This window comes from Elgaria multicarinata, chromosome 6 (assembly GCF_023053635.1).
Source record: "Elgaria multicarinata webbii isolate HBS135686 ecotype San Diego chromosome 6, rElgMul1.1.pri, whole genome shotgun sequence".
Lineage (NCBI taxonomy): Eukaryota > Metazoa > Chordata > Lepidosauria > Squamata > Anguidae > Elgaria > Elgaria multicarinata.
The window spans coordinates 51,582,057-51,600,835 of NC_086176.1; the positions used below are offsets into that span (position 1 = coordinate 51,582,057).

Here is an 18,779-nt window from a genome sequence, read left to right on the forward strand (position 1 = left end):
TTTGTCCAGGGTGGCTTTGTCCCTGGTAGGGAAAGCACATGTGCAGCGAAGTCAGGGCTCCAGCTGGTACTTTGGCGAGGGACCAAATGACATCAGGGTGGTGTGGCCACGCCTCAGCATCATTTGACCTGTGGAGGGCTGGCTGGTTCATCTGGCCCTTCAAACTATGACAGGTAAACACTCTCACTCTAGCTGATGTAATTACCTAATATGGTATCAATCATATTTAGAAGTCAAAAGCTATTTAAAAAATCAACATCAAAATGTGCTATTTACCTGATTTAATCGACCAGAGTGTTTAACAGCACTGGATAAAGGGGACCCACATGGACTTTCTGACTTCAACACACCTAGAAAAGTTAAAATTAAATGAAACGTGACTGCAAAGAAAAGTTTGCATTTTCACTTCAATCTTCTAAGCTTCACAGAGCCTGGCAAAAATTCAGCAACTAGAAGACATTAATGGATTTTAAAATGTAACTTTTTACCCATGAACTAGAACAGTAAAAAGCATTATGAAGGCTAATTTTCAAAAGGTCAACACTTGGGACAGTTTAGATCCTTTTTAGAGATAATAATAATAATAATAATAATAATAATAATAATAATAATAATAATAATTTATTTCTTACCCGCCTCTCCCTTTGGATCGAGGCGGGGAACAACATTAGAACAGGAATCAATACATCTTAAAAATTTTTGATTTTACATTGATCTGGATAGGCCTGCCGGAAAAGGCTAGTCTTTAAAGCTGCCTTAAAAGCTGCCTTTTGTACATGCCAGCTGAAATTTGAAGTGGAAGAGTGGTGTATAGGGGGAGGGTTTTTTAAATCCTTCTCTCCACTAAAAATCCTACCCGTTAGATGCTCACTCCACCCCCATGAGGAAAGGATGCAAGTATCCCAGTTATAGTAAATGCACCTGGGGATGGTCAACAAGAGAAAAGGGTGAAAAAAAGGTATCAGGAGAGTCACTCCTATGGATTAAGCAAAACTTTTATTTTCTCTACTGAAAAGTGGTTCAGAGCCATGAGTTGGATCCAGATATGCAGTTCTGTGAATGGAAGGGTTCTGCTAATCAGATGCTTCTGCATGTGAAAGGGAAACATTTTTCACCAATTCCCCCTTTCCCCTGCAGTCCCCAGCGCCACCTTGCATGCTCGGAGTCTCCCAACCACCCAGAGCAGATTTTCTGGGAGAGGATGGAAGTTGGCAAAAATTGCTTCCCCACTTCTGCCTGTGGAAGCATCCACTTCACAGAGTTTCACTCCATGCAACTCTGATTTCAACCCCATGGCTTTAGAAAAACAGGATGCAAGATCTAAGTCTGCCAGTTAAACTTGTTAAATATATTTTCAGTAGTATGTGTAGCAGTGGTTGACCTTTCCTAGGTGTCATACCTGCAGCTCCTTTGTGCTGTGGGCATTCTTTTTTAATGTGTCCTTCCCTTCCACAAATAAAACAACGCTTTTCTCTTAAATCTCTGTCTTCCTGTCGCTTCCATTTCTCTACTGGCTGCTTGGAAGTCTTCTCTTTTCCAGTTTCCATTACTCCCCTGCCCACCTTATTTTTGTTAGGTGTGCATATCTGTAGTTTCCCATCCTTTAGTGAAACTTCTCTTTCTGTATTTTTAACTGGGGTCTCTTTTTCCTCTTTACTTCTTTTTTCTCTGTTTTCTGGATATCTTTGGTTTTTAGGATCTTCACTATCGTGCCGTCTTCTCAGTCTAAGGAAACACAAATTATGGACAAATTTTCCTTTATGATGGCTTAAGTATGAAAAAAGAAAACGCTTAAACCATGATTACTTTTAAGACGTATTGTTAAACAACAGTCTCTCTCTTATGCTGGATGTCTTGGAGCAACTGGCAAAGGATATTTTAGTCTAGATATTTTTGCCATTGGATTTCTGTCCTTTTCATTTTTGTTTTTGCCCTGTTTGAGTCTTCACCCCTCAGTTTTTATGATTTGCGGATCAATTTAAAGTAATGTTTTGTTGGCGGAAGCATAATTCAATTATACACAAAAAGGATTTTAGCTGGCAGCTCCTGAATTTTATCAATTAAAGATATTGAAGAATACAATTATGTTATGACTAATAACTCATATGTAAAATTGATTTAATAATAATTTCAATGATACAAAACAGAACAGCATTTCCAAAATACAAAGACTCACATGTTCAAGGCGCAATAAATACTTTAGAATTACTACAGCAACACACTGTTCCAGCACAGATGTAATGTTCCTGATTTGCCAATGATGGTTTGGAAATAGAGAACATGATTTCTGCACTAGGCCAGTTAAAAATGCTTACTGCAAGAAACAGATTGTCCTTTAATGAGGAAAAAAGTACTTACTTCCTCCGCATGGGACAGTCTTTCATGAAATGTCCAATTTTCCCACAAATTCTGCAACATCTATCATTTGGGGCCAGTTCTCCTTCTGTCAGCACTTCTGGGTCAAAAAAATATTCCTAACAACAACAACAACAGAAGTCAGTATTTGACTCTTTAAGAGAGCTCAATCATTTCGACCTAATGCAGAATAAGTAAACAGTACTGTCTGTAGCTCTGCTAATTCCCATTATTATTATTATTATTATTATTGTTGTTGTTGTTGTTGTTGCTGTTGTGGTTGTTGTTATTATTATTATTATAGCAAAGATTCTAGAGAAACATCTAAGAAAATTTCTGAACTATAACTTTATATCCAATCCTGATATAGACCTATCCAGGCGTTTCCTTCTTCATTAAACCATGCATACTATAATGCTCATCTGCATATAACTGTAAGGGAAGATGTTCCAGATGTGCTTCCCCAGACATTAAAGCAGGGAAAGGCAGTCACTTTTGGTCTGGGGGCTGATTTCCCCCTGCTAAATCAAGCCAGTGGGCTGGATGATGTCAAGAGGTGGGACCTCATCCTGAAGCTCCTCCCCTCTCATGACATCATCTGCCCTGTCCACCTTAAAAAATGTATTTTTCTCCATGCAGAGAGCGCCATGGCGCTATGTGCCTCTCTCTGCATGGAGCAGGGACTTGGGCGGGAACTGCAAGCTTTGACCGAGTCAGGCTGCTCATTTGAGGAACGCATGTAGTAGGAGAAAGGATTTGACCAGGGCTTGTGGGAGCTGACTCCTGCAAACCCCAGCTCAGTTGGGCTCCAACCAATCAGGGTGTGAGCAGTGTTGTGCAGGGGAATCCCCAGCTTATTGCCCTATCTCTGATTCCCCGTTGCTTTGGGAGGGGGAGGGGCCTGCAGAGGGCACTCAACCATCTGCAAGCCAGATTGGGCTGCAGTGCGGGCTAGATTAAAGGCTATACCTGCTCTATTTTCCCTTGTTGCAGTTCTTTTCATGTCCAAATGGCTTACATTTGTTCTGCAGGCCAAGGGAAGGGGCTGGTGTAATTAGGAAGAATATATGAGACTACTGGATGAGAAACACAAGCAAGAGATGTAAACACTGTGCTATCAACAGGTGACATCATCTTCTCTCAAGCTACTAAATTCAATGGGTGCAAAAATGCAGGGTTATGTCAGAGCTTCGCTCTCCACCACATGGATACAGCAGAGGCATGTAATGTCATTTTAGATAAGAGCGTTTTCATAAGCTTGCAAAACTGTGTTTCATCTATGTTGATTTCAAGAATAACTTTCATTCAAATTACAATATTTAGTAACTTGGCTGTAGGACCGTTTAGCGTTCTACATATATGAACAAAATATTTTGACAATACACAGTATTTTAAATCAAGGTGGGAAACATGCAGCCCTCCAGACATTAGAAACCTGCAACTACCATCAGCCCTAGTCCACAAAGCCAATGGTGAGGGATGAGGGGAGTTCCAGTCTAACAACATACAGAGGGCTAAACATTCTCCATCCTGGTTTTAAATAACGATCCATTACACTAAGATATAAGCAAGTTATTTACTTTGTCTATAAGTGTTATGCAAATATCTGCAAACTGTGTGGGATAAAAGCACCGTAATAAAATACTTCTAACACATTTCTCTTGTCATATTCCTAACACACTCACCATTTTGGAAGGATATTCTTTAGGAAATCCTCTTATTGGGGTGCCAAATACCCTTCTGCCATTTATAAAGGCCTTCATTATAAAGTTTGTCACTAGAATAAACAGAAACAATTAACTATCTAAATGGAAACACACACATGCACAAACACACACTCTGAGATAAAAATGTATTTTTGTACAAAATAATTATGAAAAGGAGTCTTACTTTTTCTTGATAATCCAGCTCCCAGATTATGATTCAGATCAAAAGGATCTGCAAGAAGAGTGTTATAGACTTTAGCAAGAATCCATTAAACCCCCTCCCCCTGCCCCAACCTTATGGACAAATCAACTTTGAACTAAAAAAACAACAGGAATGCTGTTTACATTTCCAATGCTGAACCAATATTCTAGAATGGATTTGTTCCCCTTCCTCACCAACACACAAAGAAAGTGAAAAGTGAAAACACTGAAGACCAATCAAAACTCTTTTGAAGGTGAAAAACTTTCAATGAGAGAAAAGCACAGTCTACAGAATTGCAAAATTCAGTCAAACACTCTATTGCACTGAAGTTCATTGCAAGTCAGTGTGGAGGAAATTAGAATGTAAGCCTATACTTGTTCTCATAAGCAGGTAAAGGACAAGGAACTAGAATGTGAGCTTGACCTGTTTGTAGGCCAGGACAGTGAGGAAAAACTAATTGTATTCAAGATGCTTATGCACCATGACACTGCAAGAAGCAAGGGGCTCGCTAGCTTAAGGCCTTGTAACCCTTGTTTCCCACCCGGCCAAATCTGTCTGTGTAGAAGAGATAAGAAAAATACCCAAGTAGTTTACTCGTTTATATGTGTAAAAGTGTAAAGGTTGTTCACATTGCCTGTTTGCTGTATTTGATTGGTTGCTATTTGCTGTATTTCAATTGGATGTTTATTCCTTATTCTCATGTAATGATTGGTGCCTTTTTGGATCCACCTGTACCTATAAAAATTGTGTGCTTTTGTATAGAGAAAGTCTCACTTGTCCTATGGTGCAGACTCCTTGCAACTGCTTGTAATAAACTCTCCTTACAGAGAAGGAGACGCTGTCTTGAGATTCTTTGACCCCCACCGAATGATCCTAATAAGGGGGAACGGGGTTCTGGTTCCTTCACTTCAGATGGTGTGGGGAGGATAATTACAGTACAACAGCCATTAGTGAGAGAGGAAAAGCAAAGTAAGAACCATCAGGAAAGACTGTCTGAGACCCTATACTGGCTGGTTCATTAGGGATGGAGAGATGGGGCAATGCTGATAAAGCTGCCAGGCCAGACGGCAGGAGTCACTGGGGTTGCTATCACCATCCACTCTCTGGCAGTCAGGCAGACTCAAAGGCTATGTCTGCCTATATATGAGACAAATGAAGGAAATGAAAATCAAGGCAACAAGATAAGTAGGGAAGCTAAAATAACGCAGGGTTGTCCTATTGAGGGACAATAGCAAGTATTTAGCGTAACAATGTGATTTTAGGTAAGAACCCCATGAGACAAAGGAGAGGACTTGAGCAGGTTCTGATTCCAGTCAGTATACACTATAAAGCAGGAGTGGACAACTTGTGGCCCTCCAGATGTTTTTGGCTACAACTTCCATCAGCCGTAGCCAGCATAGCCAATGGTGAAGGATGGTGGGAGTCACAGACCAAAACAACTGGAGGGCCACAAGTTGCCCAAGTCTGCTAAGAACATTTCAATCAATGCACTGTATATAATTTTTGTCTAATACTCTTTTCTCTCCTCTACACCCCATACCCATTTGTTTAAAGCAATGGCAATGTGTGTGGCAAGTCAGTTGTGGACTACCAGCTTCTACAGCGGAGTGCCAACTAATAGGAGAAAAGGACGTGGCACCCTTACTAGAGGGCATCAGACGAAGTATTGTGCAGGCCACAGCTACCAAGGGAAGAGCAACGTTCAGGGTGCACAAGTGATATTATCTGTTTCCACGCCAGGCACTGCTATCCACTCAGCAGCCATGCACTTACTGAGGCAGCAACTCTGGAGTTCTACGATCTCCTCCTGAAGTCATCTAGTGAGGGTGCTAGCTACATCTCCCTCCTCTATTCAGTGGCAGAAACTGATACGTTTCTCCAGCAAACTTGTTGCTCGATGTTCAGCTTGTGATAACTACGCAATGTCACAGCTCATGATGACGTGGTTGCACAGCAGTAGCGTGCCTATTCTTAGTACTAATTTGCAACACGGGCTTTTAGGATTATGTTACGATTTGGCAAATTTAGAGCCAAGTTTGTATTTTTATTGCCTAATTTGTGCCATACCTTTAACGGCAACTACTGCCCCTACATAACCAATGAAGTATTGAAACAAACTTTACCTTCAATAACTATGTATTTGTCAAATTATAAATAAAGCTCTCATAATTTAGACTTTTACCTTCAATAACTATGTATTTCGAAGTCCACTGCTTCTTGAATGTTGTAAGCAAGTTTCTTCTTCTGATGCAGATAACATGCTCTTTAAAATCGAATTCTTCAGTGTAAAAACGCAGAAGTCCTAGCCATAACTCACCAATGGATTCTTGGTTTTTACCAAAGTCTGGCCAAACAACTGGCTAAAAATAAAAATATATAATCTTTGATGTTCAATACTTCTGACAATTATTCTTAATTATTTAAATTTTTCAGTGTAGCTGGACCCAACAATGTATTCAACAGTTCTCTTTTTCAGGTTCTGTATAAAACTTTAAAAGAGAACAAAATTCTTGTAAAGTATGCCATCTTAACTTCCATTAGGCAAAGTGGTATTTCATTTTTAACTGGCTCAGTTCAGATGACACATTAGTCAACGGAGGACTATTTAATCAACTGTTGCTTAAATAGTCCCCCATTGACTAATGTGTCACGGTCGATTATTTTGAAAAAATAACCAACGGAGATATGCAGAGTTGCTTTTCTGCACAACCGTTGATTATCATGTTATATGTCGGGCTCCATTCATTATCAGAGTCATGAGGCAAGAGTGGCAGAAAGCCCTGCTACTCTAGCCCAGTGTGGCTCCATCGACAGGGGAAATAATCCCATGCTGGCAAGCACTTGGGGAGCCCCCAATCGTGCCATCCCTTGGTGGGGTGCCCCGATCCTTGGCTCCCCAAATGGATCATGGGGCGGGGGGCCTAGGATGTCCCCCGCAGCTGGACGTGCAACATCCAACCATGCCAGAAATCCATCTGCCGATATCCTGCTGCAACAAAGGATTCCCCTACTGTTCTGGCAACTGGGGAGATGTGCAAGAATCTGTCCTGCTCGTCACAGCAGCAGCATGGATCCTTGCCCCCCCTCGCAACCATTATGTGGAGCAGTTCTCTTGACGCCGATAGGTCAAGCACTGCCTGAAGCCTCTCGTCGCGTGACACGTGAGGAGACCGCTCTGGAGCTTCCTCCTTCTGAGGTGGGTGGGTGCCAAGGAACGCCCGCCATACCTACCACAGAAGGAGGAAGCTCCAGAGCCGTCTCCTCACATGTCACACGACGAGAAGCTTCTGCCAGCAAAGGACACGTCGGCATAAGCAGCGTCCCCATTGCCTGTCCCTCCATGCCAGCTACAGTGAGAACTGGCAGGTGCGTCACACCTCCAATGACAGGGGAGTCGAAGTGCCCGCTGGAGCGGCAGCAGATTAATCCCACCTCCTGTCATGAAGAGAGATGGTACCGCCAGCACTTCCTTCTCCGGCAATGGCCACAGTGCGTCTCTGTGCAGTGCATCTCCCCCCCTCTCCATGGAATGGTGGCGCCCCGATAAAGAAAGCAGTAACCAGTGCTGTCATTTGGTGGGGAGGGCCGGGGGGGGGGGGGGGAGAAACGACAACTCAACAGAATGGGGATATTCCATGGAGCAGCACTTCTGTGTTGCCCAAGTGTGCCACACAAATGGCCATTCTATTCCAACTCCGTGGACTACAGTGTCGTCCGAACACACCCATTGCTTCCTTCAGCGGAAGGGGCATCATACTTCACGTTTCAGATTCCATGCAATTGGGGTAAAAATGACCCCAACAACGTCACAATATACACTACAATCTAAAAAAAAAGATACAGGGTGGCATGAAACACAAGGTACACTTGAGGCATAGAACACCTCATGAAAGTTGAGGGATACATGCAGTATACAGTTGCAGAAGATGGAAAACAAAGTTTAATCCATTCCCACCCCCGGCCACATGTCCAGGTGAATTTGACCCCATTATTCTGGTGGAGGTTAGGAGTATAAACTTTAGGATTATATACAAGATTATTTCTTCATATTAGGCAAACTCTCACCAGTTCATCTGTTCTGTCAAAGAAATAGACATTCCAGCCATCAACTAAAATTTCAGGTTTCTTTGGCTCTTTGTAGATCTAAGGAAAGAAACATTAGACTCTCAGGACAGAGTTTAAAACCAGGTGCTTTTGAATTATTTTCAGCATAAATGTGTGCCGAAATTAAGTATGTACTGTACCTCTTGAAGAACAGGAATGACAGGTGGGCTTCTCTGCTGAAGGAAATAGAGTACCATAAGAGTATATGCATAGGAAGACAGGCTACCTCTAGATGCATCACCAATGTCACACATCTGAAAAAAAGAGGGGGAAATTAGTTGCAAAACTTGATTAGTATTGCATTTTCTCCCATAGAATCTGGAACACTGACTTACCTTTGTAAAGACTTTCATTGTATAACAGAGATATTTTACTCTAGGATCAATAGCTGCATAAGAGGACAAAAGTCTTGTGTTATGCAGGGCCTGTGAAGAAATGACAACTAAATGTGAGAGAGACTAATGCACAAGGGTGGGCTGGATGGTGGTGGTTGGAAGCAGGCTTCTGGCTAACAACATTTGAAATGTCTTCATCTAATACAGGCTTCAGAATCTCTTTCAGCCCGAGGGCTGGATTCCGTTTTGGAGAAGCTCTCTGGAGCCACATTCCAGAAGGCAAAAGGGTTGGGCCCAAAAAACCCACAAAAATATCAGCATATAAGCTGTTGGGGGAAATCCCAGAGGGCTGAAACGGGATCCCTGGAGGGCTGGATTTGGCCTCCGGGCCAGAGGTTCTGCACCACAATCTAGCGCATTTCCGTTCCACTCAAGTTAGAACTGTGACTATGGAACTCACACATACCCCTTTGCTCCTTTCATTTTTAAAGACCAAGTTTAAAAACAACACCACCACTATTTTTAAAATAGCAGGCCACTAAAATGCATAATTTTAAAAGAAATATTCTTGAAAACGTATTTATTTTTTGAGAGAAGAATTTTAATATTTAACTATTTCTACAGCCCACAGTGGAACAAGACACTAAAGACTTTCAGCTTCTACTTCTCAATCTCAGTTGATTGGTTGGTCACATAGAGCTTCTCTACCCTGTTTTGTTTACCAAGAATGCAAGGTGGACTCAAAAGTAGTTTGAAAAGCTATTCCCCCACTGAAACACAAATCAGCCCCATTCGTAAGACCCCCCCTCCACCTCCCGCAACAACCATTTGAAGGTTCCTGCATTTCAACCTGGAAGATGCTCATACCAAGGTATTATACAAACTGATGTCTACTTCAAGACCACTTCGGACATGAAAGAACTTGACAATTGGCACTTTAGCAGTTGTTATAGGCAAGATATTTCTTAGACCTATGAAAATAATAATAAAAAATACTGATTTACAGCAATTGAACTCAAAGGCAGTATTACAATTGCAGTCCAGCATCTTTAAATGCACAATGATGCTTAGGCTACAACCCTATGCACACTTACTTGGGAATAAGTCTCCTTGAACTCAACACACCTCATTCTAGCGCAACCATTTTCCAATTGGGTTCTGGGGAACCTTTGGAAGGTTAACAGGATGCCTCAACATGAAGATTGGTAAAAGCAGGCAGGCAGCTTGCTCATCCCTAATGATCTTTTTCTGCAATTCACTACTCCAGCAGAGTGTCCAGTGTATTCTAGGACAGTGGTCTTCAACCGGTGGGTCATGACCCAAAAGTGGGTCCAGATGGGTCACAGCAAAGCTGTTGCTGCCACACTGGGCAATTCTGAAATTGTGAAAGTGGGTCCCATGTTGCAATTGGGAGTCCGAGGTGGGTTTGGGTCTGGAGCAGTTGAAGACCACTGTTCTAGGGCACACTCTCGATTAATGATGTACATTGTACATTGATGGTGCTATATAAATAATAATAATAATAATAATAATAATAATAATAATAATGATGATGATGAGAAGTGATGACGCCAGCACATTGTGTGAATAGATTGTTCACAAATGTGTCCCAGAAACTTTAACAACACACAAGGTTTTTTTCCCCCTTGAAGGCAAAAAAATTGATTAACTGCTAGTTTAGTGGACCAAATGCTTCTAGAAAGCTATAAGAAAAAGTGATAATTGAACCTACTGTAGTAATCACATTTATATCCTGCTACAGTTAAAAAGGCTTACAGATCAATAAAAGCAAGACTATCCCAACCTTAAGGATCACACAAAAATATGTAAAGTGTATTTGTTTATCACTTCAGAAAAAGCCATCAAGTGCTAGGTGTCAGGCTATAAATAGATCTGGTATTATTCTTCATCATTTCCTAAATCTCATACCTCCTGTTACCATTCTATGTCTACCAAAGTTATTTAATGAATCTATATTAAAAAGGCAACATTTTCCATTACATTTATGCTATTGTATGTCATTGCAAGAATAAATTTGCATATTTTCTGATACTCTCTAAAACCTTAGTGTGTGTGTGTGTGTTTATTATTGGGGGCCAGTAGAAGTGCACTGAGATATCTGGAGAAATCTGAGCTAATAATAGAGATATATCACTATGGGAAATTGACTGAAGGCTGATTGCTGAATAATGCAGACATGACGGATGGATCTTGGGCCATATGCATATCACAGCTACAACCAGGAGGTTTTGAAACTTTTCCTACCCCAAATGAGATTATCCAGATTCTGAACCAAAAACCAAATGAATGAATGCTGAATCCAGGAAAGGGATCAGAGCCAGATATAAGTATAGTCAAATACCAGAATTCCCCTACAACATAAATTATATGCAGAGTAAAACAAGTGGCTTAAGAAAGCAAACTCAATTTATTTGTACTTTTCATGACAAATCACAAAAAATATGTGTATCTAATGCCTGATCCTACTACATTTAATGCCATTCATGAGTGCCAACACAGTATTTTACTGTTTGTTGAATCAGAAGTTTATGATCAATCTCATATTATTCATATTCATTTTTAAATCCTGTTTTCAGCAATGGTTACCTGAATGTTTCTTGAGCACTCTTGCAAGCTCTTCAATGATTCTTATGCAATCAAGTCCCTGTGGTAGAAAAATAATTCTTATGTACTGACAAGGTTTGTCACCAAGACACCATTTTGATCCCTGCCCCCTGCATGCGCCTCCACAAATGTCATATTTAATTATTGCTAATGGAAATAATTGGTAATCAATTCCACTGTGTAGCAGATCAATCAATATGGTTTATCATACACATAGATTCCAAAACTGTTGAAGGTATGTTTGAAACATACTTTAGCATATGCCTGAATATTGGCCCGTACATTGTTTTTACCATCTCTAATTCAGAAAACCACAAGCAGGGGCAACTTATGTTCTCACAGAGCAATCAATGGTGGAGAATGGAAGCATCTCACAGCCGTGGGTTTAGCCACACGTCTAGATGCCCCGATAAAGCATAGCAAGGGGCTTCCAATTGAAATTGTTCATAGTGCCTGTTAAGATTAGGAATAGCGGAAGGGAGGAGGGACCGAATATGCACTTCTGTTCCTGCAAAAGGTATGAAGGCCAAGGCCCTGTCAGTCCACTATTGTGGAAAGGCTTCAGGAGTGCCCTCCCCATAAACAACTGCACTGAATGCAGGTGTTCATTCTTCTCATGCAGCAGCCTACTGTACTCCAACTATAGCAGGTTCACATACTGAATTATCTGTTTCCAAGTGTAAATAGCTGTGACTGTGTTTATTCTCCGTCCCACTTGACACATCCGAAGCAGTTGCCAATGATAACTGATGCAATCAGTCCCTATGATTAAGACTGCAGCACTCGTCTAACATTCTAGAGCTGGGAACCGTGTGACCCTCTGTTTTGTTGAACTGCAACTGCCATAAATCCTGACCATTAACTGGGCTGGCTGGGGCTAATGGGAGTTGGAGTCCAAAATTGCTGAAGGGCACGAGGCTCCCCAGCCCTATTTTACATTGGTATGAACGAGACTACAGCAGTGCAAGTGATTGTTGAACACACACTTCCACATAAAAAAAGAGATTTTCAAAATTTCTCTGAATGCTAAGAGTGAATCGGCTCATGTTCTTGCAGTAGATAATTATGACTAATCAGGCATGTTTGCAAACATACGTGGAACATTAACAGCTCAGGAAGACACATAGCACATGTATTTGTCAAGTTGTCCATACTGAAAAGGTTACCTCAGCTGTTTCCAGGCCATCAATTGTCATACAAATATCGAGATCACTCTGCTTGAAGCCAAACCCATTCTTTGAGGAGCCAAACAAGTTTAATTTAGTGCCTGTAAAGAAAGATTTATTTCAGTGACACATTTACACGCAATATTTAGCATTTGTTGCTGGTAAATACTGTAAAATTAGGCCACTGAAAAGTATAAGGAAACTGAGTTGTAATAAATACTAAAGAATGCACTTACATTTTCTACTGACCTGATTCGCACAATCAACATGGGTTAAACAACCCATGGTGGCTTGTTTAAGCCACGTCTCATGCTGGGTGCCATATGCCTACTGGCACGGCTTGTCACGTCATCTGAGCCTGAGTGGTATGGCTTGTTGGAGGGGGAAACAACCCCCAAATTACCAAACAACAGCCCATTCTGTAGTAACTCAATTTAGAACAGTGAACTAAGGACATCATAAAAATAAAGCTCTGGTATTAAATATTTTTTTAAAATCTCAAAAAACACCTGGAAATTCTTGTTGGATGAAACTTTCAAGGTTTTGCCGTATATATTCACGAGCTTGATCTTCTATAATGTTTGGAGCAAAATCCTCTGTTGAAACGACAATATGTATTCATTTAGAAACAGAAACATGCCAGCAAGTGAGAGACGCACAAAACAGAGATTTCTTCCAATATTTTAAAATGGTATTGCACTACACCTTAAATTATCTAATCGTTTTGGTAGAGCTAGAAAACTGCTGGACACTTTGAGGTGTTATGAGAAGACGAATACAAGATACGCAATACCCAATAGCTGGTAACCTGAAGTAAAAGTCAAACATCATTATCTATTATTACTATTATTATTACTATTACTATTATTATTATTATTATTATATACTGTCCAACAACCGAATCATCACAAGTAACAGTATATCAATCTCTCCTCGAATTTATTAAAAAGCAATGGGCTTTTACCAACACATATTTGTTTATCACCTCAGTAGCAGATGTGGGTTTGGAAATTCAGATTGTCAAACAGCAGCAAAGCAGTGGGGAAAGGCATGATTTACAGCAAAGAAATGGCTGGCAGGACAGGGCAATTAACACTTCCCTATGGCCACATTTTCCTGTGACCTCCAAACACACACCTAAACTCCAGCTGGGGTGGGTGGAGAAGATGGTTATAGGAGAAAATCAGCCGTGTTTGGGAAAATATGAAGATTTCCCCACCTTAATATTGGGTTGGTGTTTTTTTGGTATAATAATTTATTTAAAATGAAGTATTGCCAACTTACTGTAACACTGGATGCACACTTGATCTAAAGTATTGGAAAATTTGGGTGTTAATGGTGGCAAAGGATCGAGCTCAATTTTTTTGAAGTCTTCTGGACAGTCCCTCTTTAAGTGACCTTCTCGCTTACACAAGCTGCATACAACTGTAGGAGACTGTATCAAGAAAAAGCAAGAGCACAAGATGTATTTAGATGTTATCTTCTTTGAGCTCAATTACACTTTCCAGTTTCTGAAACTATGAAGTGGAAGAGAGATACGGTTGCAGACAGCAACCATCACCCAGCCTTGGGTATACATGGAGAGATAATGAATGGCCAACTTCTGTCCTGTTTGGAGCCACCCTATTACCCTAATCCTAATACAAAGGCCAGAATAATCTGGCCTCCTCATGGATGGTGAGGATTCATAATAAAATTGGCATTACCAAGAAGTGAGGGTTTCACAGGTACAAAGTACAAAGGTATAAAGTCAATTATTTTGTGACGAGCTTCCAATTAAAATTTGGTAGGACTATGAGATCAAGATTTGGCTGCCAGTTAGCCATCTCTGCTTTACGCTACGAAAACAAACCCCAAAACATTATCATGTCTCAAAGTAAGTGTATGGGGTATACCTAGGGATGAGATTATTTATTTCTGATTCCAATGGGAGCTATATTTCGTAATTGCTAAGCAGGTTGGGGACCAAGTACATCACTAACAATATATAATTACTCCAACGTTACAGTGCAATCCTAATCATGTTTAGACAGAAAAAGGTCCTGCCCCCCAACTTTTTTGTGTCTAAACATACATAGGATGGTGCTCTAAAGGAAGTTTAGCCATAACTTCAACCTCACACTTAAGTTGCTTAAATGTGGAGCCTTTATACTGTTCTTATATTTTTGATGGTTTTAAATTTTGTATACTTTTTAATGTTCACTGTTTTTAACTTTTGTAAACCGCCCAGACAGCTTTGGCTATGGGGCGGTATATAAATGTAATAAATAAATAAATAAATAACCCTTCTCGCTCAACCCAGTGAAGATTTTGACGTGGTGGAAGCTTACAACTAGTTAGCCTGATAATGGATACAAATTGGAATTGTTACTAGTGAAGCCAAACTCACAGCCTCTAGTGCAGATTATGACCCCACCTTCTCAGATAAGCATGCACCGGAATTAAAGAACTACATTACAAAAATTTAGAGGTGATTACCTTGCCTTTTGTGAAAGCAGATTTATTAAACTCATAGAAGAATTCAGCTTTGCTATATAGGTCTACGGGTATACTGCTTTCTGAAAACATTCCCTTTTCAGCACTATCTTCTTTGTTCAAATCCACCCTTGGAAGCTCATCTTCATTCTTTCTGAGTTCAGTATCTTCATATTTAACAGATATAAACAATTCTTCCTCTTCAGACAGAGCCTCCTCAACGCCAGATCCAGTGTATGTGTTGTCCAGTTCGTCTTCGGTATTGATAACATCACCATGTTGTCTCTGGTTTATGATACTGTGTTCTTCCTCTTCCTCCACCTCCTCTTCCTCCTCAGAGTTATCCATTTCAAATACTTGTTCCTGAGTTGGCGGTTCCAACTTAATCAGGGAATCATCCAGTTCATCAGTGCCTTCTGTGCTCTCTTCATCAACGTCAACCTTATCATCAAGCACTCCACTGCATTCTAAACCAAACTCATCAAGAGCAGCTACTGTATTTTGAAAACTTTCCAAATCGGAAATGCTGTCAGTTTCAATGTCATGCTCACTAGTTGGAACAGCAAGATCTCCACTTTCACTGTCTTCATCCAAACCTTGAATAATACCCAAATGTTCCTGCCATTTTCTAACAGGTTCATGACCTTCCTCTTCTTCCTCTTCATTTCCACTCTCAGTCTCTTCACAGCTTGGTTTAAATTCCTCATTGTCACCAGAAATAAATTCTTCAATTATGCAGTCTGAGTCCTCATGAGAAATCCCTAAGTGCTCTATATCATCTGCCAACTGTTCTTCCGCAAAGCTTTCAGCACCAAATACCTGAGAAAGATCGAACACATGTTCCTGAGGAAAATATGTACTAATCTTGGTAGAAGTTAGGCAGCTGCCCATTACTGTTTTCTCTGCTTCATTCTGTGCATTTTGCGTATCAGGGATGCCATGTTTCAAAGCACTCTTCTCAAGCTCCAAGGGTACTGTGGATTCTAGAGATCTCTGCTGATTGTTTTTTGAACTCTGCTTATGGGGCAAGGCAAAATATTTGTAAGTTGCCCGTAAGCAGTGAAGAATATATTCGTATACCAGTTGACTATTAAGTGTTCTTGCCACATTCCTCTTCACAGAGTAAGGATCTATGGAAAATGAAAGTCAAACAAGGTCCACTTTATGGGGTACATCATTGAAGGTGTTAAAATAGGTTTGAATACTAGCACATAAATTACTTAACACATTTTTAATTCACCTCACCAACTCCTAACAGCTTCAATGTGACTATAAAAGGCACAAATAAAAACACAATTAAAGCCCCATAAATAGATTATTAAAACTACAGAGGATTCAGACTAGCAGAAAGCAGCAAATGCCTGAGAAAACAAAAAAAGCCTTTAACTATGTAACGCAGGGGCAGGCAACCTTTTTGGTCTGTGGGCACATTTGGCAATTTGAAGAACTGTCCTGGGTACCACCAAAAATGGCTTGCATGGACAGCCAGTCACAAAGAACAGATAACCCATACAAAAAGCTGAATACAAAGTTGGGTTCTCAGCCCCAACACACTGAACAACTCCTCTGAACAATTAAAAAAAAATAGTTTATGGTATCTGTGTCTTAATTGTCTCCCCTTACCTGGATTTCATGAGACTATCCACAAACTTCACATTACTCACTTGTGGCTGCCATCTTGTATTGCGTAAAACAATGCATCTGAACCTGCCTGTGCACCAGGGCCATCAGTGGAGGCCCAACTCTGCAACCCTCCACTCTGTGAAATGCAGTAGAGGCCCTTACTCCCCAACTGTCAAGCTCCCTGCTGTTATGAAGTCTGGCTCACTGTCTCACTGGATGCCTTTTGGCAGCAGCTCAAACATTATGGAAATGCTTGTTGACTTCAACTGCCCAAGTTTCGGGGGCTTATTGTTGCTGGTGGATGATTGTTTTCTTCTGATTTTTATGGTTTTATACATGAATTCTAAGCCACTTTGAGGGTCTTATAGGGATGGAAGGCAGAAAGTACAAACATATTCTAAAGTAAGTAAAAGAAATATTTATCAGAAATATTTTGACAAAACTGAGTCTCTTGCACTAGCATCTAGGGCAGACTTCTCCAACCTGGTGCCCTCCAGATGTTTGGCGCTACAACTCCCAGCATTCCCAACCACTGGCCATACTGGCTGGGGCTGATGGGAGGTGAAGTCCAAAACACCTGGAAAGCACCAGGTTGGGGAAGGCTTGACCGTGAGTTACTTCACATTAAGCTTCTTTAAACAGCTTCTTGGGGTGAGACATGTGAGAAAGAAAACCACCCAATTCATGTGGCCAGCAGGTGCACACACAAGGCTTGCTACATCGAGAAAACAGTCATGTGGACTAATCCTAAGCAGCCTCAACCTAGCAGATGTTTCTTGTGCTTCCTCGCCTCTATCAAGAGTTCTCACACTTTATTGTACTGAGCTCCAATGTCGAAAAAGAAACTGGATTTCCTCAGCTGTAATTACAATGATGGAACCCACTTAGGAAAGATGACAAAAGAAAAAAGGGGAAGTCAAACGCTACTTCCACAGTCCCTAAGAAAAGGAAAAGGCTTGTGGAAACCTCTCTGGCCTTCTGCTCAAAAATCAAAGCAAAAAGGAGGGAGGGAGAAAGAGCAAGGTTGGGAGAACAGCTTCCAAAGACTCTTATAGGGCCTTGATCAAGAGGCAGCAGGTCAGCACTGTTTCCTTGTGCAAAGACTGCATAAGTAGGAATCAGATGAAGCTCGCAGAGGCCCAAGAAGCAGCCAAAAGCCAAACTTTAAATCCAAAGTGATACAAATTTCTCCAACACTCAATATAAATTGGAGCCTCCTAAAACTGAACTAATTGAAAGTACCTTCCACAGCAATCCGCTTTTTAGGCCAATCCTTTGATTCACGAGACACTTTTTCTTTGAGGCGTATGCTGATTACCAAGTCTGCCAAATTAAACTCCAGGGCATAGAAACGAAGCAGTTCAACCCAGAGCTGTCCAACAGGGATTGAACACTGATGATCTGAATCGAACACTAAAGGAACCTGCCAATTAAAGCAAAGGCTGAATCATCAAATTTGCCTAGAACCACACAGAAAAATATTAATGTCCAGTTTCAGGAAATGAAAAGAACTCTAATACTATACTCAGTCCAGTATTACATACAAAGGATAGGAATTTGGTAATTAACAACACAATCCTATACACACATACTCAGAAGTAAGTCATATTGAATTCAATGGGACTTATTCCCATGTAAATGTGTAAAGGGTTGCAATCTAAGTTATGAAAAATGTTCATGTGATCATATTATAAATAGTTATTTGAAAATTGGCAGTAGAATTTCTATCAAGCACATAGTTGAAACACATGATTTCAAATTGAAGATTATCAAAGAACAAGCTTCTTATTGGACAGAATATAACAAAATCTTTGAGGTACCTCTTCTGAAAGCATCTAGTATACCCTCAATGGATATAGCAGATGTATCATAAATAAGTTCAAAGCACTATAAACTATTATCATAGTGGCACCTTGTTTATTCCAGATAATTTTTAAAAGAAAAACATGTGAAGAGTTTAATCTTACATTGTTGAAATACTGAATAGATTAAAATTAATCTGGCAGATGACAGAAGTGACTTCAGTTAATCACTTTATTTCTTTTGTAACTGTAACATAATTAATTCTGGTTTCGTTATGCTTATATGTACTGAGTTCCAAGCACTTAAAACCGTAGCACAAAATATTAAAAAGCACAGCAATTTACTCAAGCTTTTCCTTTAACATAAACTGTGCATTACACATATA

At 40.4% G+C, this 18,779-nt stretch overlaps 1 protein-coding gene across 1 annotated transcript in view; it reads right to left on the reverse strand.

Annotated features, from left to right (window-relative positions):
• The window catches only part of TUT7 (terminal uridylyl transferase 7), a 41,690-nt gene that overhangs the window by 4,112 nt on the left and 18,799 nt on the right, over nt 1–18,779 (reverse strand). Inside the window, exons 12-27 of the mRNA XM_063129398.1 lie at nt 17,834–18,014; nt 14,972–16,098; nt 13,778–13,928; nt 13,003–13,089; nt 12,494–12,594; nt 11,310–11,367; nt 9,570–9,673; nt 8,703–8,792; nt 8,508–8,621; nt 8,329–8,406; nt 6,446–6,623; nt 4,246–4,293; nt 4,041–4,132; nt 2,359–2,474; nt 1,400–1,725; nt 277–350 (exon numbers count right to left, since the gene is read on the reverse strand). Of these exons, the coding sequence (XP_062985468.1) occupies nt 277–350; nt 1,400–1,725; nt 2,359–2,474; nt 4,041–4,132; nt 4,246–4,293; nt 6,446–6,623; nt 8,329–8,406; nt 8,508–8,621; nt 8,703–8,792; nt 9,570–9,673; nt 11,310–11,367; nt 12,494–12,594; nt 13,003–13,089; nt 13,778–13,928; nt 14,972–16,098; nt 17,834–18,014 (2,925 nt within the window). The remainder of the gene's footprint in view (nt 1–276; nt 351–1,399; nt 1,726–2,358; nt 2,475–4,040; nt 4,133–4,245; nt 4,294–6,445; nt 6,624–8,328; nt 8,407–8,507; nt 8,622–8,702; nt 8,793–9,569; nt 9,674–11,309; nt 11,368–12,493; nt 12,595–13,002; nt 13,090–13,777; nt 13,929–14,971; nt 16,099–17,833; nt 18,015–18,779) is intronic.